Below are 18,275 nucleotides of genomic sequence, written 5' to 3'. Positions count from 1 at the left end.
TATTAAGAGATAGCGCTGCTTGTTGGAATCATTTTGTTACAATTTTCGAGTGTAATAATTATAAATTCGTTTTAGCCGGCACTTTGGGATGTTCTGGAAAGGGGAAGATGATTAGTAGCGGTTTGCAGGATTCGTATCAGGTAGGCTATCCGAGTAATTACGTAGAGTCTGATAGTACGCTGGACCAGATCGTTGTTTTAGTTTATCCAGCCTCCGCTAGATAGTACCACATACCGGTTTGTACTTGGAGAAAGTGCCGTCTAGTCGCTGTCCAACATTTCTGCCCGGATCACCTGCGCCAGGTTGCTCGCTGATCTTCGGCAACATGACAACAGTAGATGAAATTATTAAACACGAAAGAAAAGCTGAAGAGGATTTCTATGCGATCCTAGGATGCGATGAATCGGCTACAGTAAGTAAATCGTTTAATATTTTACCCAATAACAATATCTAGTTTTATTTTGTCCGCCACTGTTATTTAATTCTTTATAAGCAAGTAACAAGTGAACGTCATTAATATTATTATGCGATACAAACCTTGTCAACTGTAATGTATTCCAGCGATAGTTGTGATGCAGTTTTTAACATTAACTTTCACTAAGTAGGGTCGTTTTTGTATGTTACGTAGATTCCTTATCAATAAATAAAACTATTAAGATGATGTATGAGGTCCATAATCGTTTAAAATTATTATTATGAATAACCGTTCAATGCAACAGTCGGAAATACGTTATCATAAAGTAGTAAATAATTCTCGCCCTAACTTGTTTTATCAGTAGAAGAAAATTTGAATCTTAATATCTAACTTTTCTTTGAAAACTTATTTGTTTGATGTCAAACAGAATGAAAAGCGTAAAACTTCTGCAAAATTTTTATAAATTTAATTGATTAAATAACTAGTATTCATGAATTAACAAAATTTTAAGAAACGAAAATCTGTAACACAAAAAAGATCATATTTTTATGTTATTTCAAATAACAAATATAACTAATGTTTGATTTAATTTTGTTTATTTATTTATTAAAAATAAACGTTTTTTTCTTAATTTAGATAAATAAAATGTGATAATATACAAACATTTGTTTCACTGTCGATTGAAATTTAATTAAATGTTACATTTGTCAATAGTTTTAATTTAGAACCAAAATCGTTACCAAAAAAATTAGCGACTGATCTATTGTATTATATGCGTAATATAAAAAAATACCTAATTATTATATTTTGATAAATTTAAATCTTAAAAATATTTATAATTATCGTTGCACAAATAGAACAGATGAAACCCAGCAAATACTGTATATAATATTGAGATATCTGGAAAATTTATTTATTTTTTTAGATTTTTTTTCAATAACATCATTATCATCTAAATCAATAATTACCCACTTGTACGAAAAATATATCTTAATGTCAAAAAAAGTCAGACTAAAATATCCAAAACATTGCCAAATACATACATAGTAAACACGTCTTTCATTATAGTAAAATTTTCTTTATTAGAATTAGCAAAAACAAAAAGTTGATTTATAATAAACAGTTTTACATTTTTTCTCATATTTATTTGTTTAATATTTTATTGTAGGTTGTCAAGATATGAAATTTATTTTTTTCAATTGCATTATTGTGATTGGTTGTGTATATGTAGGTAATTTAAAATTACCTACATTAAATTAAATTAGCGTCTCGGCCTTTCATCCGGAGGTCCCGGGTTCGAATCCCGGTCAGGGATGACATTTTCATACGCTACAAACTTATCATTCATCTCATCCTCAGTCTTCTCATCAGTCAAAAAAAAAAAATTAACTGTATAAAATAATTAAAATGATGGGGTGCACTGAGATTAAAATATCAATGATATTTTAATTTTGTTATTTTTTATACATAAGTTAAATAAATATTTAGGTCATGCAAGAAGAATTATCAGATTCGTAATGTAAACTATCGTGTAGAATAACAAAACAAACGAGTTCAGTCGAAACCTTGAAATGTAAAAGATTTTTTTTTTTCATTAATGATAAGCATTTACAAATATTTATTTTATTTTACAAGCATGAAGTGATCGCAGATCACATTACATTATTATATAATACATAAAAGTTCTAGCTACATGAAAAAATAAATTATTTTTAAAAAAATTTAATTTTCTAATTGAATTATTATAAAATATCTAGAGAATTAGTTTGCAAGTATTACAGACTTAAATACTTAATAAAAAAATAAAATTTAAGAAATTAATAACGGAATCGTAAAATAAAACAATTTTTTTTTCAATTTTTCGTTAATAACGATTTGAAGTTGCTAAAAATTAAAGATTCGTTTTAATTGCTCGTAGTTAATTTGGCTCTAACCCACTGGATTGGTCTACGGTGGACGCGTCTTCGGAAATCAGCTGATTTCGAAGGTCCAACGTTATACGGATTTGAATACTAGATCGCGGATACCGGTGTTCTTTGGTGATTGGATTTCAATTAACCACACATGTCAGAAATGGTCGACCTGAGACTACAAGAGTACACTTCACTTACATTCATACATATCATCTTCATTCATCCTTTGATGTAATACCTGACGGTGATTCCCGGAGGCTAAACAGGAAAAAAAGTTGATTTGTTGCTGGCTTTAAAATAAACCGCAGTTTAAGGAAGAATAGGAAAATGCAACGTATTATTCTTTTAATACATTTTTAGTGTGGTTTTGAGGTTTATTTTACGTCAGTTTAGCTTATTTTATGATATTCTTTCCTTAGTTTACCCAGATGTTCTGATTTACACCGATCGATCTAAACCGGTTTATTCCGTTGGATGTTCGTTTTTAGTTTGTCTCAATTTAAACGTTCCATCTTCCTCATCGTTGCACCATTTTTACTTCCGAGCTATATGCTTTATTCAAGTCCCTTCGTCAAGTCCTGAGCAGACAAAGCCATATTCTAGAGATGCCACATTCTCTGATTGTAGATATTCATTCTTCTCAGCAACCACAATTCTAGGTCTCAGTTTTTGCAAGGTTCCTAGCCTCGTAGAAGTCCTAGGCAATGAACAAATTGACGCAGTCGCTAATAAAGTTTATGTTCAGTCAATTTTTGAGAATACTGTATGTGTTTTGACAGACATCGGCAGTTTAACAGAATTTGTGGTTGACAACTGTCGATATAATATGCTTAATATTAAATCTAGTGTTGCCTTGGATCGAGACAATCACAGTGAAAAATTTGTGTCACTTTAAAGAATCTGCCTTTGGGGCATACCGGTCTTTTAACGGTATTTTAATTACCGGTCTTTTAATTCCTCATGTCTTGTAGAGTTATGTTCAGTATATCCCCGGGTTTACTACCGTAACCAAAAATGTGAAGCATAACTGTGCTTCACATTCTAATTGATTGTATATGATATGTTATCGTAGTTCGTACGTTTAAACTAGTTAAGATTATTGAAAATGTTTCGTGGCCAAAATTGAAGATCTTTTCAAATTTTTGAAATGAGCTAAATTTTTATCTGTTTTTTAATTTATTATCTATGATATTTAATTTAGAGTTTTTACGGGGTGCCCTTTACATCCCGTCCTTAACTTATTAAGGAATCTCAACTAGGAATATGAATCACCAATAATAGCGATGTTTGTTTTTACGCGTTTATGTTTCTTACAATTACATGTTACGTAATTTATTCTTCTGAAAGTTGAACTTTTACATCCGTTTGGCTTTAAAAATGTTTCTCGTTTTTATGTATTGCTAATTTATTTAAAAATTGTATCAATTTTTTTGTTGAGAAAACTTTAGTTTAAGTAATTTGTTTTTTTATTTATATTTCTTATAGCGTATTCTCAGAACATAAAATTATTTTATATTTTGAAAAAGCGTGAAATTCAGTTACCACGCTCTTTGTCATCCGTTTTAAAGACGATATTGTCCTCGGTTAGCTAGATTTTTAAAAAAATTGGTTTTATTTCTGTAAGTTTGTTTTAATTTTATTTAATTTAGTTTATTATTATATAAAATATTAAAATCATCAAAAACGCCGTACGAAAAAAAACCGTTATCAAAAAACGCCAATACGAATACCTGTCTGTTAGTAAAAACAACAAAAAGTATGCAAAGAAAGTACGTAAAGGGGCTACTACCAAACTGAACTAAGGTTCTTAAAAATGTTGAAATAAGCGAGAAATTTAATGCACAGAAACAATGTAGACTACTACTAAATTTGAATTAAAATGGTCTCATATCATGTGCTTTTATCGTATAAAACAAAATATAAAAGCTTGTACTTCAAGTTATCTCGGAGAAATTACAGTGTAACAATCAGGGAACTCCCTCTACAAAGTAAAGCAAAATTATTTAAATTTGTACTTCGGTAAAATCTTGAACAAACATTTTTCTTTTAAATTATATACATACTGATCACATCGAGAACTTCTTCCTTTTTTTAAAAGTATTTCTAACAAAATATTAAATGGTTAAAAACTGTTAGCACGTACTCTTAACTATGGAATCAATCAATAATAGTGTTCTACGTTCTAGCATATTCTTACCCAACATACGTAGTAGATCTTTGGTTTACGGTTCTCCATGCTTCACGATTCTGTGTCAATCTATACCACTGTTATGATATCTTCCTCCCATCTTAATGGAATTTTTAATCTGAATTTTTCTCCTCTTTTCTTCTTTCCATCCACCATTTCCTGGATTGAAGTCTTAATCAAATGTTCCCTTTTCAACCAGTCTTATCCAATTCATATTCCCTCTTCTTAAATGTTTAAACAATCGCCTCTTTTTCCCAATACATTGCACCATTTCATTTCTTATTTTATCCTCCAATCTTACATCTTATAACTTTCATTTTTATTAAGGGTGAGATTGTATAAATACAAATAAGCGCTTTACTTATACAACCTTATCACTAAAACTAATCGTTATTTTTTAATAAGTCAATGATGTAATAAAATTTGTAGAACAGTGTACAATAATTTTTGAAGCATGTTATTCTACAGTCAACTTTCATTTTAACAGTAAAAAAAAGAAAATAATTTCTATATTAAGTTAATTTATATTTAATCATGAAATTAGAATTAACCAGGATGCTAAAACTTTTAAATATAACTTGATAAGAATTTACATATCAAAAGAGTTAAAAATTATATATCCTTATATCGAAAAAATCAAATTAAAGTACAGTTATTAATTTATGTCATCATATCTAAAAAAAAAAAAAATAATAATAATAATTATTATTATTAATTAATATATTAATTTAATATATTTATAAATATATATATATTAATTTTTATAGTATTAAAAATAATAATAATAACAATGATTATTATTATTATTACTATTATTAATACTATAAAAATTATATAACGCCCTTAATTCTGAAATGCCCTGCATTTTTATCGTCCACTCCACAGTAAAAAAAAAGAAATGTGTATTTCACGTTGTGCCTCAATCTGTATAAATAAAAATATAAATGTTCGTTAGTTCAAAATCTTAAATCTCCTAAAGTTGTTCACCGATTGCTTTAAAATTTTAACACTACGTTTCATTCGAATACGTTCGTGTTTTTATATACCTACTATTTATATACCTAAGATGTCACACCTGTAACAGGTAAAAACATGCTTTTTTCAAAAACAGCGCTATTTGTTGAACGTAAAAGCAACACACGGTATACTAAATATTTTACGATTCCATTTCAATGTTTCCGATATGTGTGTTCGCTATAGACTAAAAAACTACTGGACCTATTTACGCGCGGGGGATAAGGGAGAAGGGAAAAATCGGAAAAAGGAAATGTGAAAATTCGGAGAAGGGAAAGATTGAAAAAGGTAAAGGGGAAGAAGGTAAAGGGGAAAACGGGAAAAGGAAATGGAAAGGGGAAATAAAAAATAAATAAAAGGGGAAAGGGGAATGGTCATGGGAAATAAGCTAAAGAAAAATGGGAAAAGGAAAGGGAAATTGGGAAAGGGATATTGTAAAAATGAAAATGAGGAAAAGGAAAACGGAAACGAAAATGGAGAAAAGGAGAAAATAGAAAGGGAAAGGGAAAAGGGGCGAAAGGGTAAAGGGAAGAATGGAAAGTTTAAATTTCGTGAAGTTCCGTAATGTTCATTTTGTTAATATTTTATCGAACTTTCAATTGTGTTCATTTAATCTGTATATATACTCAAATCTAGCAATAGCAAAGCATTACCGGGTCTGCTAGTACCCAATAGAAAATTATAAATTGTTTCAATCCCATCTAAAAAATATCATGTAATGAAAGATGTGTAACGGTCGCTAATGAACTGAAAAATAAGACTGACTTCTTTGGCTTACATGAAAATAAGTTCAAGAAAATCCTTCGAGAAGTGATAAGGAAATGAATCTCATTGTTGCATTCCCTAATCGAGAAAAAAATTCTTTTTTTTTGTCTTCAGACATTTGACTGGTTTGATGCAGCTCTCCAAGATTCCATATCTAGTGCTAGTCGTTTCATTTCAGTATACCCTCTACATCCCTAACAATTTGTTTTACATATTCCAAACGTGGCCTGCCTACACAATTTTTCCCTTCTACCTGTCCTTCCAATATTAAAGCGACTATTCCAGGATGCCTTAGTATGTGGCCTATAAGTCTGTCTCTTCTTTTAACTATTTTTCCAAATGCTTCTTTCTTCATCTATTTGCCGCAATACCTCTTCATTTATCACTTTATCCACCCATCTGATTTTTAACATTCTCCTATAGCACCACATTTCAAAAGCTTCTAATCTTTTCTTCTCAGATACTCCGATTGTCCAAGTTTCACTTCCATATAAAGCGACACTCCAAACATACACTTTCAAAAAATTTTTCCTGACATTTAAATTAATTTCTGATGTAAACAAATTATATTCCTTACTGAAGGCTCGTTTAGCTTGTTCTATTCGGCATTTTATATCGCTCCTGCTTCGTCCATCTTTAGTAATTCTACTTCCCAAATAACAAAATTCTTCTACCTCCATAATCTTTTCTCCTCCTATTTTCACATTCAGTGGTCCATCTTTGTTATTTCTACTACATTTCATTACTTTTGTTTTGTTCTTATTTATTTTCATGCGATAGTTCTTGCGTAGGACTTCATCTATGACATTCATTGTTTCTTCTAAATCCTTTTTACTCTCGGCTAGAATTACTATATCATCAGCAAATCGTAGCATCTTTATCTTTTCACCTTGTACTGTTAATCCAAATCTAAATTCTTCTTTAACATCATCAACTGCTAGTTCCATGTAAAGATTGTTACTGTTGCTGTTTGGTTCCTGTACATGTTAGCAATTGTTCTTCTATCTCTGTATTTGAACCCGAATTTTTTTAAAATGCTGAACATTTTATTCCAGTCTACATTATCGAATGCCTTTTCTAGGTTTATAAACGCCAAGTATGTTGGTTTGTTTTTCTTTACTCTTCCTTCTACTATTAATCTTAGGCCTAAAATTGCTTCCCTTGTCCCTATACTTTTCCTGAAACCAAATTGGTCTTCTCCTAACACTTCCTCCACTCTCCTCTCGATTCTTCTGTATAGAATTCTAGTTATGATTTTTGATGCATGACTAGTTAAACTAATTGTTCTGTATTCTTTACATTTATCTGCCCCTGCTTTCTTTGGTATCATTACTATAACAATTTTTTTGAAGTCTGACGGAAATTCCCCCTTTTCATAAATATTACACACCAGTTTGTATAATCTATCAATCGCTTCCTCACCTGCACTGCGCAGTAATTCTAGAGGTATTCTGTCTATTCCAGGGGCCTTTCTGCCATTTAAATCTTTTAATGCTCTCTTAAATTCAGATCTCAGTATTGTTTCTCCCATTTCATCCTCCTCAACTTCCTCTTCTTCCTCTATAACACCATTTTCTAATTCATTTCCTCCGTATAACTCTTCAATATATTCCACCCATCTATCGACTTTACCTTTCGTATTATATATTGGTGTACCATCTTTGTTTAACACATTATTAGATTTTAATTTATGTACCCCAAAATTTTCCTTAACTTTCCTGTATGCTCCGTCTATTTTACCAATGTTCATTTCTCTTTCCACTTCTGAACACTTTTCTTTAATCCACTCTTCTTTCGCCAGTTTGCACTTTCTGTTTATAGCATTTCTTAATTGCCGATAGTTCCTTTTACTTTCTTCATCACTAGCATTCTTATATTTTCTACGTTCATCCATCAGCTGCAATATATCATCTGAAACCCAAGGTTTTCTACCAGTTCTCTTTATTCCGCCTAAGTTAGGTTCTGCTGATTTAAGAATTTCCTTTTTAACATTCTCCCATTCTACTTCTACATTTTCTACCTTATCTTTTTTACTCAGACCTCTTGCGATGTCCTCCTCAAAAAACTTCTTTACCTCCTCTTCCTCAAGCTTCTCTAAATTCCACCGGTTCATCTGACACCTTTTCTTCAGGTTTTTAAACCCCAATCTACATTTCATTATCACCAAATTATGGTCGCTATCAATGTCTGCTCCAGGGTAAGTTTTGCAGTCAACGAGTTGATTTCTAAATCTTTGCTTAACCATGATATAATCTATCTGATACCTTGCAGTATCGCCTGGCTTTTTCCAAGAGTATATTCTTCTATTATGATTTTTAATTTGGGTGTTGGCAATTACTAAATTATACTTCGTGCAAAACTCTATAAGTCGGTTCCCTCTTTCATTCCTTTTGCCCAGCCCGTATTCACCCACTATATTTCCTTCCTTGCCTTTTCCAATGCTTGCATTCCAATCTCCAACTATTACTAAATTTTCATCTCCTTTTACGTGTTTAATTGCTTCATCAGTCTCTTCGTATACACACTCTACCTCATCATCATCATGGGCGCTTGTAGGCATATAGACGTTAACAATCGTTGTCGTTTTAGATTTTGATTTTATCCTTATTACAATGATTCTATCGCTATGCGTTTTGAAATACTCTACTCTCTTTCTTATCTTCTTGTTCATTATGAAACCTACTCCTGCCTGCCCATTATTTGAAGCTGAGTTAATTATTCTAAAATCACCTGACCAAAAGTCGCCTTCCTCTTCCCAGTGAACCTCACTAATTTCTACTACATCCACATTTATCCTATCCATTTCCCTTTTTAAATTTTCTAGCCTACCAACCTTTTTTAAACTTCTAACATTCCACGCTCCGACTCGTAGAATGTTATTTTTTAATTTTCTGGTGACCCCTTCCTTAGTAGTCCCCACCCGGATATCCGAACGGGGGACTAGTTTACCTCCGGAATATTTTACCAAGGAAGGCGCCTCCATCATTGCTATATGAAATTGCAGAGAGCCACATTTTCTTGGAAAAAAAGCAGCTGTAGTTTTCCATTGCTTTCAGCTGCGCAGTACTCAGAGGACTGAGTGATGTTGATATGGCCGTTTAAATCATTCTGACTCCCGCCCCTAACAACTACTGAAAGAGCTGCTGCCCTCTTTCAGGAATCATTCCTTAGTGTGGCTCTCAACAGATACCTCTCCGATATAATTGCACCTTCGGTCCAGCTACTTTGTATCCCTGAGCACTCAAGCCCCCTCACCAACGGCAAGGTCTCATGATTCATAGAGGAGAAGAGAAAAACTAAGTACTTTAAATTTAATTTATTTCATCAATTTTGATTTATTTTAATTTCTATTTTATATTTAATTATATACGTTGAGCACGCAGCACGTAAAAGGGTTGATTTAAAATGTTCTGCAGCGTTCATTAAAATAAAAAAATTGTTGCTTTTACGCCTATTAAATTACATATATACTTTTTTTTTTAATGGAACGTACATAAAATTTTATTTCATTAATAACTTCTTATATTTTTTTCATTTTTTTTTATTATTATTATTGAATTATTATTTATTTAATAAATCAATATATTTAAATTAAAAAAAAAAAAGTTAAAAAGAAAGATAGGAGATGAAGTCGGATTTGAACCGATGTGCTTTCCAATTGTAAGATCCAAATCTTTTATTAATTAAAGTTTTATTTGGCTATAACTCTGGAACCAATGAAAATAAGTACCACTTATGATACATCGTTGAAAAGCTCTGAATAAGTACTTATTACTATAGAAAAATCAATCGATTGTAATCAAAAGGAGAGGTGCACAACTAGACGTTACAACAGCCCTAAATTCAAAATTTCAACATTCTACGACTAATATTTTTTGAGTTATGCAAGATACAACGACGTCACTCCGAAACTAAAAAAAAATGGATTCAGGCATGGTCAAAATGGATATTTCTGTTGAAATCTGAAAACCGAAATTTTCGCGATTATTACGAAACAAGAACAATTGTATTAATTTATGTTATAACATGCGGTGTTTTTTCTTTTGCTTTTCCATTACCAGTTTTGAACACTTCTCCAATCAGTTTCCATTAATTAAATTGAAATTTTATTTAAAATTACTAATTTGAATTAAATGATTGTAAAAGTCACTTTAATTATTTTTATCAGTTATTTGTTTGAAAAATTTTATTTTAAAATTTTATGATTAATTTTTTTCATGTATAATATTGATGAGGTCCCCTATTATTATAGGGGACTATAATATAAATGTGCATGCATACTTTTATTTGATGATCTCTTACTCGATGAGTTTCAAAATTTTTATTTCGAAAATTTGAAAATAGTATGTATTCTCTACAGTCTTGAAATCGTCATACCCGCACTTGAGATAATTTTTTTTATAAAATAAAAATCTTTACGGATGTTCTGATGTTATAAACAAACAAATAAACATCCCATCTAAACATACTGCACTCCATGAATATTTGGAGTAACAACAAAACAAATTATATTTTTGAAAATTATAAATAAATAAAGCAATTAATTACATCAAAAAATTAAAATAAATCTCTATATTTTTTTAAGTGAAATTAGAGTATCTAATAGAATGTTTAAAAAATTTTTAATTAAATTAAACTGAAGAAAAGTTAAATAAATTATCAAAGATAATATTATTGGAATTCTACGAATTTACATCAAATAAAACTGATATTTAATATAAATGAAACAGCTTAATAGAGTTTAGAGCTTAATTGGAAGTATTTTAGAATGAGATGAATTTAGAAAGATGGAAATTACTTTATGATTTCACTGTTTCTTATAAAGTTCAGATCTTAAGGTTTGTGTTTTTTTAATATAAAATGTAAAATACTTTTTCAAGGAAATATAAAATTATATTTAAGTTGTAAGGAAAAGATTATAACTATTTTTTTTTAATAATAATTATAACAATACTTAAATTATTTTTTTATAATTTTATAATGAATAGGAAATGAATTAATAATGGATTAGAAAGCCGATATACTTTAACCGCAGATTCAGTGGAGTTTTATCATACAGGATGTTGTAATCCATCCTTTTACATTGTAAATTTATTCCAAATATAAATATAAAAACTTTTAATATTATTGAAGAAATATATCTTTTACTCGATTTTAATATATCTTTTGTCGATTTTAACACTAACTTACATTTAATTTTTTACATAAAAACTCATTAATAATGGACATAACGAAGGGGAAAATAATCGTTTGATAATTTAAAATTATTTATAATATAATTTAAACCGATTTAAAACGTTATTATATTTTATAGAAATCTAAATTGTGTGAAAAAATGTATTTTATATATATATATATATATATATATATATATATAGAGAGAGAGAGAGAGAGAGAGAGAGAGAGTGAGAGAGAGAGTGAGCATACAGTGTGTTCGAAAACAAACATTGGATAATATTTAAGTAATTGAAAAAAAAATAATTCTAAAGAATCGTAAAAAACATACTAGCAGCAAACAATAATAGCAAATACAAAACAGTAACGAAAATAACATACAGTAATGGTTGTAATAAAAACAAACAAATATATATATATATATATATATATATATATATATATATATATATATATATACATACATACATTATATAGGAACAGTTAAGAAAAAAAATCAAAATTAAACAGTAAGAGATTTTAGTAAAAACATGTTTCAAGTTAAGTAGAAAAAAATGTTCTATTGTTCCAGACGTTTTATAAAATGTACGTGTTACTATTAAACGCGTGTGTATGTATAGTAAATACAAACTACTATTTTACTTACACAACCTTTTCACTAAAAACAATGGCTAATTTTGAATAACTGAAATTTTACAGAAAAATTTATAAATATAGGTACAAATTTCTTGAAATATTTTCAAACACATTTTACACACACACACAGTGATACAAAAACAATGATCCGATTTCAAAAAGACATATTTCATAATAAAAATGTGTTATAATTGCAAGATAAATTACATATTGTCAAAAACAAAAATGTGTTATAATTGCAAGATAAATTACATATTGTCAAAAATGTTTGAAATTTTACTAACCGAGTTACAAATGTTCTATATCCCCTCCACCTGCTGTATGAATAATATTAAGATAATATTTCTTCCACAAGGCGTTACAGACAAACTTCTGTTCAGAAGTTACTGCCGCTGTGATTCTGGTTTTCACCACATCCAAAGTAGCAGTTAATGCTTGAACCATTATTACTTTGTTTAACAAATATGTCTCTAGAGATATATCTAGGGATCTTGGGGGCCAAGAGTGTAGTGCCAGGTCTTGGGCTCCCGTACGCCCTATCTATCATTGAGGCGATGTTTCACTTAAGAGACCGACGAACTCAGTTGTGCCGATGTAGCAGGGACCAATCTCGGTGAAAAATAATTCTTCAGAGCCTTCATTTAGTTGCGGAAAAAGCAAGTCATGAAGCATCTCAAGTTAAGAACTCCCTGTTACAGTGTTTCCTTCAAAAAAGAAAAGGCCGTAATTTTTTGTAAACAAAACCGCAACAAAAAAGTATTATTTAATAATTCTCGCTCTTGCTGTGCAATCTCTTGCGGATTTTCAGGTCCCCATATGCTAATATTGTGACGTAAACTTTACCGCTTAAATGAAATGTTGCTTCATGACAACAAGATTAACCGCGGTAAGAACCATATACGTTTTCCATATCGACTAAGAGAATGCCACAGTAATCTTTACTTTTTTTATCACTTACACGAAATGCTTGTACCAGTTTTAATCGGTATGGTCTGAAATCGTCTTAATACAAGCCAAACATTCATTCGAGCGATCGCAAGTTCTCGGCTAGGGCGATGAGTGTACTTTTTCGAGCTTCGGTGAAAAGCCTCTTAAATTCGTTGTACATATTCCTCTGAAGTTCCTGGTCGCCCTGGACTCATATCTCTCAGCGCAGCAGAGTTTAGATAACCTTCTGGACTTCGTAGAAGACTCCCGCAACGTCAGTGCAGGAACGAGGAGCAGGATATTGCCTAGGCTTTAGCATGTTAAAGGAGTTCTTTTCGCTTTGGCGGAAGGTTTTGAGAAGTTGGCGTCCCGGTCCAAGGAGGTCACAGTGGTTTAGGCATCAAAGGTTTCAGCTCCTGCACAGCCAAGGCGTTACGCCGAAGTTGTGCGGCACAAACGTAAGGCTAGACAAACCTCGCACAGTCCGAGGTACATTTTGTGAATAAGGTTGAGGAGTCTACTAAGACTAGTAGATAACTCAAAAAGGACAGGTTGCTCTTCATGGCAAGCGGAAGAATCTTAAAATTAGGGAACTAAAAGAGATCAACAAGGGTCTAGTAGTGGTTGCCAACGATAAAGAGACAGTCCGAGTCATCGCGGAGTTTTCTGAGATGAAAAAGCTTGAGGTCAAGGTGGACCCGAAACGTAATTCCATGTTCTTCGCGAAACTGCCTTCTCAATTTAAATGGCTGTTTTAAATGTTTAAATGCTTTTGTCTTCCACGTCTTCAGAACATATATGGAGATGATTTTTCCTTGTATTTTGATAATTTTATATGGAAAAATACTTACTAAAAGTAAAAATTTCGCGTATAAAGTAGATAAAACAAAACAATTAGAAAACCTTTTATTCTACTAAAATAATCATCTCGGTTACAGATTCTATTTCACTATTATAGATAATTAAATTATATAACATTTACATGATAAAAAATCTAAAAAAAAACATTTGTAACAACTTAGCATAACATAAATGTAAGCGTATGATTTATTTATGAAACGAATAGCAGCTGTCTTTATAACAATATTTCATATATACTGCTTAGTAAAATGTAAAAGTGCTGATGAACATAACACAGTCTGCTTTGTTAATCTCCTCGTATCAAAAAAACAAATGCATAATTTGTGAAGCACAGAAACACTGCTATTTAGGCTACCAGTATGGAATTTAATACGGCGTGGTTTTCCAAACTGGAAGACGGAGAGTGAATCCTTTGAGATTACAAAAGACCTAAAAATACAAATAATATAAAATATACATATAATAATAATAATAATATAAAATAATACAAGTAATATAAATAGGAAAAACAGTTCCAGATCCGCCTTAATCTATCTGGCTAACGGTAGTCGTATTTCTTCCTTCTTTCCTTAGAAAGATAAACCATGTAGGCTGGTTATAGATGCTTTCGTCGACCCGTTATTAGATATACACCTGAATTATTTCGTCACATAGCAGGAATAACGGATCTAGTATGGATATTATCGGCATTTTCAATTGATACCTACAATATTAGGAACAAAAAAAAATCCATTACTTCCCGACAACCATATTACTCCTTTATAATCTGATATTCCAAGTAATCGTGAAATATCCTAATCCTAATCCTAATCCTAAAATCCTTAATCTTAATCTAAGAAATTATACTAAAATTTGAATGTTATCGATTATTGTCTCAAATCGCGTTCATTCTCCCTTGGATGATCGTCTTTTAAAACCCTCCACCTCTAGACAAATCAAAATAGTATGGTACGCAAGTATCATCCTCATAATTTCAACGTAATCTACACGGAATACCATCAATATTCTAATCTACCTTAATCAATGATTAAACGTCCTTGGTTTATCAGAATCAATGAGTGATCTACGGCCACCCACCTCTGAGAAGTGGCTTTCCAACTCGCAATCTCAAAGATTTCTCAGAAATAAGGTGATGAATATAAAACTCTAAAACAGTAAAGTTCGCAGAACTGGACGGCACGGCGAAGTAAAAGAACTACGTTTACAGTTCTAAACATGATCTTACTTAAAAGTGAAATGAAAATGGGGAAAAAATAAAAACATAAGCATGAAAACATTATATTTCAGTTCAATTAGATTTTTAATACAGAATATACTTTCAAAAAATACCTCGAATTTTGTTAGATAACGTTTTTTTTCCATTTGATGAACCGCAGGATTCGATTATGCCACTTTTTCTTTTATTAAAGCTGATTTTACGAATCAAGTCGCTAGGTAGTACTACTTGGCAGTACTAGGTAGCTTATAGAAACTTGATATGTCGTTAAAATAATAAAATTTAAAAGAAACTGTACTACAGCTTGTTTTAGTAGTAACTTCTCTTATGTAAATGAAAGTACTGAAGATGAAACAATTTTTTTAATTCCCATCACTTCATTTAAAAAAAATAAGATTATCAGTTTACAGGAGATTGTAACTGCTAATAAAACACAAAAAACACGAACGGTAGAAAAGTGTTGCAAATGTGGCCACAAAGATTTGTTATATAAAACAGAAATAAATTCGATTGGTAAAATTTTTATTCTACAATTAGAAGTATTTGAACTAATTAATGGAGAAATAAAAAAAAGTTTGTTTAATAATAATATAAAAAGTGTGTCCACGAATATGATGAATATGATAAAGATCGATGGTTATACTTACAAAGTAATAAGTGCAACATTACATCACAGATCTTCAATTCGTAAAGGTCATTATAATATTTTTATTAAAAAAGGAATAATATCGTATGAAGTGAATATGACTATCAGCAAAAAAAAAAAAAAATTGGCCGTGAAATTCAATTTGTTTGTTCTAAGGCAATAAGTTTTAATAATAAATCCATAAGATAACAGTAAGTAATTCATAAAAAAAATAATAAAGGAATCTAACAAAACGCCGTGATATAAAAAAAAAAATATATATATAATGAAATTGTAAACCGTACGGTAAGAGTATTGCAAATATTTCTTCCAATCAAAAAACAAAAATTTCTGTAATATAAATAAAACTGTTTTTAACAAAATTATACTGATATCAAAAAAGGTAGACTATATTACTATTGTCAAAATCTGTTATTAATTTAGAATTTTATTTTAAAAAAATACATGTTAATTGTATGTAATAGACAATAGATGTACAATAATAGATAATAAACATTGTTTAAGCGTTCCATATAATAAGCAAAAAATAGAAAAATCTGTTGTTACAAAACTCCTACCGGTCCGATTTTATTTATTAAACAACGAATAATAATAAGAATTGTATTTTTTCTGTAAATGTGGTATATATTACATATAAATGAAATCGGGCCGGTAAGAGTTTTTTAATAGATTTTTCTTTCTTTTTTTATTTTGCTTATTATATGGAACGCTTAAACATTATTTATTATCTATTACATCTATTTAACATGTATGTTTTTTTAAACAAAATTCTAAACTAATAACGGATTTTGATAATAGAAATGTAGTGTCTTACCTTTTTTGATATCAGTATCGTTTTGTTAGAAACAGTTTTATTTATATTACTGAAATTTTTGTTTTTTGAGCCGAAGAAATGATATCTGCGAGGCTCTTACCGTACGGTTTGCAATTTCATTGTAATTTTTTTAAATTATATATTACTATTACGTTTTCATATGCACTATTGTATACGGTTGGTAACGAAGAATTATCAATTGAGGATTGAAAAATTAATAATTTTGTATCTGATTATGATGAAAAAATTTTTGATTTGAAATATCGAATTCGTAATCCACTTTATTTGACAGTCTAGAATAAGAAAATTTGAATCGCTCTTTAGTTGATCTGAGCGAGTAAAAAGTATTAAATTAAATTATACGTAGGCATTTCTTTTCAAAGTCGCTTTATTGGAAGCTTTTATATTGTCTTCAATAAAAGAGGATTGTTAGTCTAGAAGGAAAAACGTGGACACCGTTTAAAAATAAATAATAGAATTATTACTTAATTTTAATTTCAACAATTATACTGGTAATTTTCATATTTTTCTTAAATTTTTTCTAGTCTTGAAAGTTTTTCTTTTAGAATAGCTTCATTAGATGATAGCAAATAATATATAAATCTATCGTAAATTATAAAAAAAATACAAATCATCATAAACTTAATTTAGTTATAAACATAAAAGTAATTTTATTACTTTTTATATTAGATTGTATTAAATTTATATAAATATTAATAATAAATCATTTTGCAGTTTTAAGTTATTTATTATGTAAGATATTTCATTACTATGTTTTAATCTATCTCAATATTTCCCTACGTGTTTCCTGGATCTAACAATTAACATGCAAAAACCTGTTTCTACGTCATACTAAGAAGTTACGTAATAGCCGTCTTGAGTCATTCCTATGGAAATCCCCTCCGGTTATTCAGTTTTCCCTATCTTATATCGCGTCAAATTTAACATAAATGAGTAAGTATTTATAACATATTAACCGTACACATAGCCTTTCCTGATTATTCGTTATTTCATTTGGGTTTGTGCGTATGTGTATGTTTTTCTTTTTTTTTTAATTTTCATGTGTATTCTATGTAGGTAATAGTAAACTGTTAATTATTTATCTTATGCGTTATTATGAAAGTTCAAAATGATCTGCACGTTATTATAATGAGTAGACATCTATCATTCTGAGTATAGATAACAAAAAGTTATCTATAAAAAATTATTGCTATAGATAAATAATTTTATTTCTTACAAATAATTCATATAAATACAAATTTCTTAGACTTTTTTCAATAAAAATGTATCATTTTTCTCTATGAAAAAAAATTATATATAAGTTTTTTGAATCTTATTAAGTTTTCTACTGCAACGATCAATCTATATATTTAAAACGCTTAGTATCTTCTTTTTTTTTGTGTTTTTATACTTTTTCCAATAATACTGGTTGAATTTTTAATTGTTTTAGAAGTAAGAAACTCGTTTGTAATATTTTCAAATAAGAATATCATCTCTAATCTATTTAATAGTTAAACAGTGGCGGATCCCACATAGGCATTGTGGAACTGCAGCACCCACTATTTCCACTTGATATTACGATAAAATTTAATATAATTTTTTCTAGGCCTTCAAAAGGCCCAGAAAATAATTTTCTGGAGCAGCACCCCCACTAATTTTAGCTACAAGCCGTCACTGCTTCTTTAATATGTAATATCACTAAATT

General features: G+C 29.7%; 1 protein-coding gene across 1 annotated transcript in view; it reads left to right on the top strand.

The window, feature by feature from the left end:
- The first annotated feature begins 250 nt into the window (after positions 1-250).
- jdp (DnaJ domain-containing protein) overlaps positions 251-18,275 on the top strand; it is a 123,794-nt gene continuing 105,769 nt past the window's right edge. The window contains exon 1 of the mRNA XM_075359826.1: positions 251-412. Within this exon, the coding sequence (XP_075215941.1) occupies positions 326-412 (87 nt within the window). The 5' untranslated portion in view covers positions 251-325. The remainder of the gene's footprint in view (positions 413-18,275) is intronic.

The sequence above is a fragment of the Lycorma delicatula genome, chromosome 1, assembly GCF_047948215.1.
Source record: "Lycorma delicatula isolate Av1 chromosome 1, ASM4794821v1, whole genome shotgun sequence".
Classification (NCBI taxonomy): domain Eukaryota; kingdom Metazoa; phylum Arthropoda; class Insecta; order Hemiptera; family Fulgoridae; genus Lycorma; species Lycorma delicatula.
The sequence above is the reverse complement of the archived record's forward strand: the minus strand, read 5'-3'. Positions and strand labels throughout refer to the sequence as shown.